This window comes from Bos mutus, chromosome 6 (genome assembly GCF_027580195.1).
Source record: "Bos mutus isolate GX-2022 chromosome 6, NWIPB_WYAK_1.1, whole genome shotgun sequence".
In the NCBI taxonomy this organism is placed as follows: Eukaryota; Metazoa; Chordata; class Mammalia; order Artiodactyla; family Bovidae; genus Bos; species Bos mutus.
Window position 1 is genome coordinate 89,656,909 of NC_091622.1, and position 6,523 is coordinate 89,663,431.

At 43.6% G+C, this 6,523-nt stretch overlaps 1 protein-coding gene across 1 annotated transcript in view; it reads left to right on the forward strand.

Annotated features, from left to right (window-relative positions):
* PARM1 (prostate androgen-regulated mucin-like protein 1) overlaps positions 1 to 6,161 on the forward strand; it is a 136,299-nt gene extending 130,138 nt beyond the window's left edge. Inside the window, exon 4 of the mRNA XM_070372518.1 lies at positions 2,252 to 6,161. Coding sequence (XP_070228619.1) covers positions 2,252 to 2,336 — 85 coding nt within the window. The 3' untranslated portion in view covers positions 2,337 to 6,161. The remainder of the gene's footprint in view (positions 1 to 2,251) is intronic.
* Positions 6,162 to 6,523: the final 362 nt, after the last annotated feature.

Genomic DNA, 6,523 nt, shown 5'->3' on the forward strand with positions numbered 1-6,523 from the left:
GCTTGCCACAGTAAATCATGCTGAAATTTAGGCCCAGCGCCAATCTTATAAGGGCTTCCCCGGTGACTCAGTGATAAAGAATCCACCTGCCAATGTAGGAGATGCAGGCTGAATCCCAGGGTCAGGAAGATCCCCTGGAGGAGGAAATGGCAACCCACTCCAGTATTCTTGCCTGGGAAATCTCATTGACAGAGGAGTCAGGTGGGCAGGCTGCTGTCCTTGAAAGCACAAAGAGTCAGGATGCACCAGTCTTGTAATCCCTATGTTTTTACTTATTCATTCCATAGCTTCCATTTCTCAACCATCCAGTTAAAGGCTCTGATTGGAATTGGTGGTGTTAAGTGTGGATGGAGTGTTCAACACTAACCTCCCCTATTCCTGCCAGGCAATAGGTTAGCGGTGTGTTATTCGTGACCTCTTTCCTTCTCACACCCCAGAGACAAGCGTGCACCTTTAGGGAAAACAAAGTACACTGTGGAAGTTTTCAGGTCTATAGACTGGGTCCACCGAGCCAGCCTTCAGGACAGAAACCAGAATCTTCAAAGCTAAGAGATGAAGCCAACACATCATCTGGTTCTTTTCAAGATCATCTCTTCTCAAATACCGACAGATATAAGTACGTTTAGAAGAGTGACAGCAATTATTTTAGCAACAGAGAGAAGTATAAAACAAGTGCTTTTTGTGCCTCTGGGGCTGTATTTGCATTTTGTTTAATTTTCATATTTAGGTGAGAAAGAAATTAGGGGGGTATGTTTGTACTATATATATAGCATTCCTGATTTCCAGTGGCAAGGTGTAAAAATTCACAAGCTAGCCTGAATCTCAGAGGCACCAGAGTCTCATTTTGTAATATTCTCTCAGTCCTGCCATTAGTTTTAGTCTTAAAATGCCATAATCCTTTCCGGGAAGCTCCCATCTTGTGAACAGATTGAATTTTCAGGATTTTTTTTTTTCCAATCACTGCTTCTTCCATAAACATTTATGGAGAACTTACTATTTATTGAGGATTTACTCTTCTAGGTGCTGGAATTAGAGTTAAGAACAAATAAATCAGGCAAACAATCCATACATGAAGTCTAATTAGAAGAGAGAGGCAATAATGGTGTAAATAAGTAAATTATATGGTATGTTAGAAGGTGATGATACTATGAGTAAAATTAAGCAGGGAGTCCTGTGGGATGGGAGTTGCAAGTTTAAATAGATTTTCTAAGGAAGGCTGCCTTGAGAAGGTAACATTTGTGCAGACTTGAAGGAAATGAAAAGAACTGTGTGGAAATCTGGAGGAAAAATGTTCCAAGATGAAGGGACAGTAAGTGCAAAGGCCCTGAAGCAGCTGTGTCAGGCATGAGCAGAAAGAGCAAGAGGTGCTGGCATAACAGCTGATGTGCTTGGAGAGGTAATAACAGGAGCCAGACCCTGTAGGGCTTTGCAAACTATCGTGGTGACTTTCGCTTTTACTCTGTGTGAAATGAGGGGCTGCTCGATGGTTTTAAATGGAAGAATGATAACAATCTGATTTCAGTGTCTTTTAGAAACAATAATTGTGGAACAGGTTCCCGGAATGACCCACCAAAGCCTGATAAGTGCATATTGCCATTGAACTCAGGTGCTAATCAAACTCTAAGAAACAGAGCTCAGAGCACTGGGTTCAGATCCCAGAGGTAGGGGCTCAACTCATAGCTCAGTTGGGTGACTTTGGGTGTGTCCGTTAACGTCTCTGGGCCCTATTTTCCTCATTGAAGAAGTAAGGATAAGCAATACTGGACCATGGCTTTGTTTTGAGGCTCACATGACCATGGAACATAGAAAAACTCTGTAGATGGTGATAAAACGTGATATGAAGTTCAGCGGGGTGGTGAGAGTATCAGTGGGTCTGGTTCTGTCATTATCATTTCAGGGAAAATGAAGTCCAGAACCTAAGCCAAAATGCCAGGAATGCAACCTTTGCTTTCCCCTTACTTCTTATTAAGTAGCCTTGGAAATGGAGCCTCTTCCTTCTCCAGCAGCAGAGGTCAATGAGAGAGACAAGGGCCCAGCAGATCTCAATAGAAGGTGCCAGTAGGGCTCCCAGTGGATCAGTCATAACTTACAGGGAGTTTGCAGACTGGGGCCTCCCTGCTTGATGGATCTGCTGCCAAGAGTTTGTCCTGTGAAGAATCGCATCTTCCCTTCCCCTTCAGGCCCCAGGGCACGGGGCTGTCCACAACATGGGCAACTTCAAATAACCACAGCCTCTTCTCCTTCCCACCAGGCATTCCTCCTACGGAAGGCTCTTGGACGACCACGACTACGGGTCCTGGGGAAACTACAACAACCCTCTGTATGATGACTCCTAACAAAAGAATGTGGCCGGGATGAGGAATAACTGTCTTTATTTATCAGTGCTTATCCAGTAGAATTAATAACAAGTACCTGAGGCGCCTTGAGCGACAATCCTGTTTTGTTGGTTTGGTTGTTTTGTTTTCTTCCTCCCTCTCCTCTGGCTGCTACAACTTCTCCTTTCTGGTACCAAAAAAACAAAAAACAATTATTTAAAAGTGAGTGGAGTCTGATATGCAGCGGACATGGGCCAACCCTGAGCCATCCAGGCTGGACGCCACGGTGGTGACGTCTGTACCTAGCGGGGGTCCCACCAAGAGAAGAACCAGGAAGAGGGATGAATCAAGTGTGTCGTCAGGGGTTACTTTTAGGGGAACTTTCTGTGTGTGGTATTTCTTAAACTTTTCTTTATGAAATTACATTAAATCTTGATGAGGGGAAAGGCCATGAGTGCTGGGAGGAGTTCACCCTACAGGTAAGGAAGCAGGGGTTTCTCAGATTCCTTTTTAATCTTGGTTTATCTGGTTGTGTCTGATCGGATACCTGCTTGGCTCTGCAAGCTGGAGGCCAGCTTCTTAGCTGCCGAATTAGGGAGAGAGGAAACAAGAAGGTGCCCTGGAGGGGACCAGCCAGCCGAGTACTACTACAGAGTAGCAAACTGCTGTAAGATCTCAGTGTGCCAGCGCCCCCGGCCACCCCTCCAGGCCATCTGTATCTGCTAAGGATGCCCGGTTATCTAGCCATCCGCAGCTGGGACCCCAGCCCACAAGCTTTCAGTGGAGTTGCGGTTCCACAGGAGAAGGCTGTGCAATGAGTTTAGTTGTAGGAGAGAAAGGGAGAGGCGTGTGGAGTGAGTGTAGAGTCGGGTGGGGTGAGGGGGGCATGGAGGAGGGTGGGAGGAAAGTTGGGGCAACATGCATTGAATACCTCATTAAGGAAGGTAGGATCAGCCCCCAGTGACCGTCAGAGGCATCCGCTGCATGGAGGAACCTGTAGAATCCTTGCTTTCTACCCACAAAGCAACTGGTTCACTGCCTTACTGTCTGTTGGATAATGGCTATGAACTTTTTTTTTTTAATTTTTTAAAGGCTCTAGTTTTTCTTCAATTAGTCAGTAAGCCTTTTCCATAGGAAATAGACACCGTGATTAATCCATTTATTTTTCCCAAATGCTTACCTTACTAATTCTGCCATTTAATAAATGGACACCCCTGGGTATACAGTTTTAAAATCCTATGTCACAAATTTTGAGAAAGAACTGATTGTCTTTGCGGTCATCCATTTCCAGCCGTATTCTCAACAGCAGGTAATTTCATCCCACTGCCCCACTGGGAACATTTGAAAATACCTGGTATAACTTCTGCGTGTCACCCCCTAAGGGGTGCTCCCAGTGGGTAGAGGCCATGGATGTGCTCACCATCCCACAATGTAGAAGATAGCCCACCCCAACTGAGAGTTATCCGGCCGCAAATGTCAATAGTGCCAAGTGTGAGAAACCCTAATTTATTGCAATGCCCATTGTGACAAAACAAGACATTCAGGTTAGTGATAGTTTTTACTTTTAACTAAATGAAATGATTCGTTAAATTTTTATCTGAAAAAGTATTTAGTTTGTTGGCGTTGTATTTAAAGTATTTAGTTTGATGAGTTGTTTTTGCGCATGATTGCCTTTTTATTTCTCTGTGTTTTCTAGATAGCCTTATTTCACAGCTCTAACCCTGTCCTCCTGAAACACCCGGTAATAGCAACTGGCATCTTATGTCTGATTTCATGGAGTACAAAATACACATTTAAGTTCTATTTCAAAATGTGTTCTCTTGTCCGACGCTATCGTACAGAACATAAAACTGAATTTTTTATTTCTAAACTCGGACCTGCTGCCATGACTCTGTTTAGTTTCCAGAAACTTGACCTTGGACTCATCCTGTCACTTGCTGTGACCCAACGAAGTCCTGGCATGAAAACGGCCACTGCCGGGCAGTTCTAAACCTCTCTGGTATCAGAAACATTAGAGCTGTGCTACTTTCTGCAGCCTGCCAACCCCCGGCTCTGAAAGAAATCAATCCTAAATTCCTAGGTACCAAAGGAGAGTGAGCAACCCCCAGAAGTATTTTACAACAGGAGGAGGGAATGAGAAGTAGGCTTCCAGGAATTCTCATATCTCTGATTATGAAAATTTTTAAAAAGTGGACTTTCTCAGGAAGGTGGCCAGGAGTGACCAAGCATACCCCCTTTTAGCAGTGCTTGGCCTGAATAACTGTCCCTCTTTCCTACCCACAGCCTTCCCCCCGTAGGCTTTCGGTTTGGCAAAGGACACTTCAACAAAAACAAAGGACATTCCATATATTTTCTTTTCACTCAGACACAGATATGTTGACAAAATGTCTATGAAGCCCCTTTAGAGAGGTGGTCTTCTGGATGTTGCTTGAGTCAAAAACACTGGGTGAGAGGGACCGGCCTCTTCCCAGGGAATCCTGACCAGTTACAAATCACTGGGTCGGCAAGCAGCTTTCCTCACCAAGGCTGCTGTTGTACAAGAGCCTTTGATACGTTGCTTGCTCTAATGAACTTCTGGATCTTTATGATAAAGAGAGGGCTCTGGGCCTGCAGCACATGCATTCGGCAAGGTGACAGCTTCCCCTAAACATTCGAGAACTCCTTGTTATGTTAGTAGAAAATACCTATGGCTTGAATATTTTGTCAAGTGCATTTTTCTGTTTTTAAGTTGGCCAACAATGTTAATAACTGCATTCAACACACACACACACAAAACATATGCCAATAAGCGACGTCCTTTATCTCAGGGAGCGAGTCTGTTCAAGGTCTACACAAGGGAATTGACTCCAATGGGTCTACAACAACCACACACCATCCAGGCACTGGACTAGTCAGAAAGTGTTAGAGAGAATGTCACTCACACTAGAAGCCCCTTCTAGAATGTAGGTTACAAACGCTGACAGAATGGGCTTCAACCTTGATTTCCTGTGGCCCCGATGAAGGCTCCGGCCCTCCCTGGACGTCTGTGTCTTCATTTCTTAGGCAGGTGTGATGTTGTCCTATGGACCTCACCCCATGCTACCTCACAAATCTGTTGTGAGGATTAATGAAGTTATGTCTACAGTGGTTTTAGTTTCTGGAGAAAAATATTTATAGACATTTTAAGTATTACGTAGATGTATAAGTGATCTTGGTTTCTTGTTTGGTGTGTTGTTTTACTTAAATGTATTAAATGACACCTGTCTAGTAGCTACATACAGACAGCTGTTAGAGCTCTGAGCTGTGCCCCAATGCCACTGCCTGACTGCCTGGGACCGCAGAGGGTGGTTTCCATCCCTGAATGAAAGGATGGCCCAGGACGCAGGTCTCACAGACTGTTGAGTTAGGGTAACACGTGTGGATGTCTGAGCGCTAACAGCCGTGGACCTGGCCTTTACCAGCGCAAAGTCTTCTGAGTTCTTTGTGGAGTTGATTTGGGTTTACCATCATCTGTTTGCCCTTTGTCTTGCTTGCAGGGGTGCATGGTTCAATCCTTCGCATCTGGGAAATGAATTTTGCAACTGGGCCAGATGCTAATTTGCACGTTGATTCACCTTCTTTGCCTTTTACCTCTTTTGGCAAATGAATGTACCATTTCAACTTTGATTTTAAAGTGCTAGTTGATATTGGTAATAGTGCTATCCAAGAGACCAATGCCAGATTGCTTTCTTGGGGTAAGCTCACATCGTTTAAAGATGGAAAGACGTGCAACTTCTTTGCTATTTGATGTCATTGTATCTACATTTGTTGTAAGACATATTGCATACTAATGATAATTATATCAATTAAAGTTCTTAAAAGCTTGCATCTGACAGTGGTGATTCACATTTTGATATGTTTTGTTATTCAGGCCATTTGGTTGCTGTGCTTGGTACTGCTCGCATTAAGCAGCCATGGCTCCTTCTTAGAGAAAATTTATCCCACATCAATAAATAATACTTTTTGCAGAGTGGGAAGTTCTCTCTGATCTTGAAACAGAATTGAAGGATATCATAAATGAAGAAACTTTCCAAGCAGTGATTTTACTCCTAACTATACACCATGCCTTATAAAATCATTGTAAAAAGAAACACTTTGATTTGACAAATAGTTATATATAATAAGTTATATTAAGGTGGTAGCAATACATTTGATACTTGCTTTGTTCTCCTTCAAAAACACTCAGCATA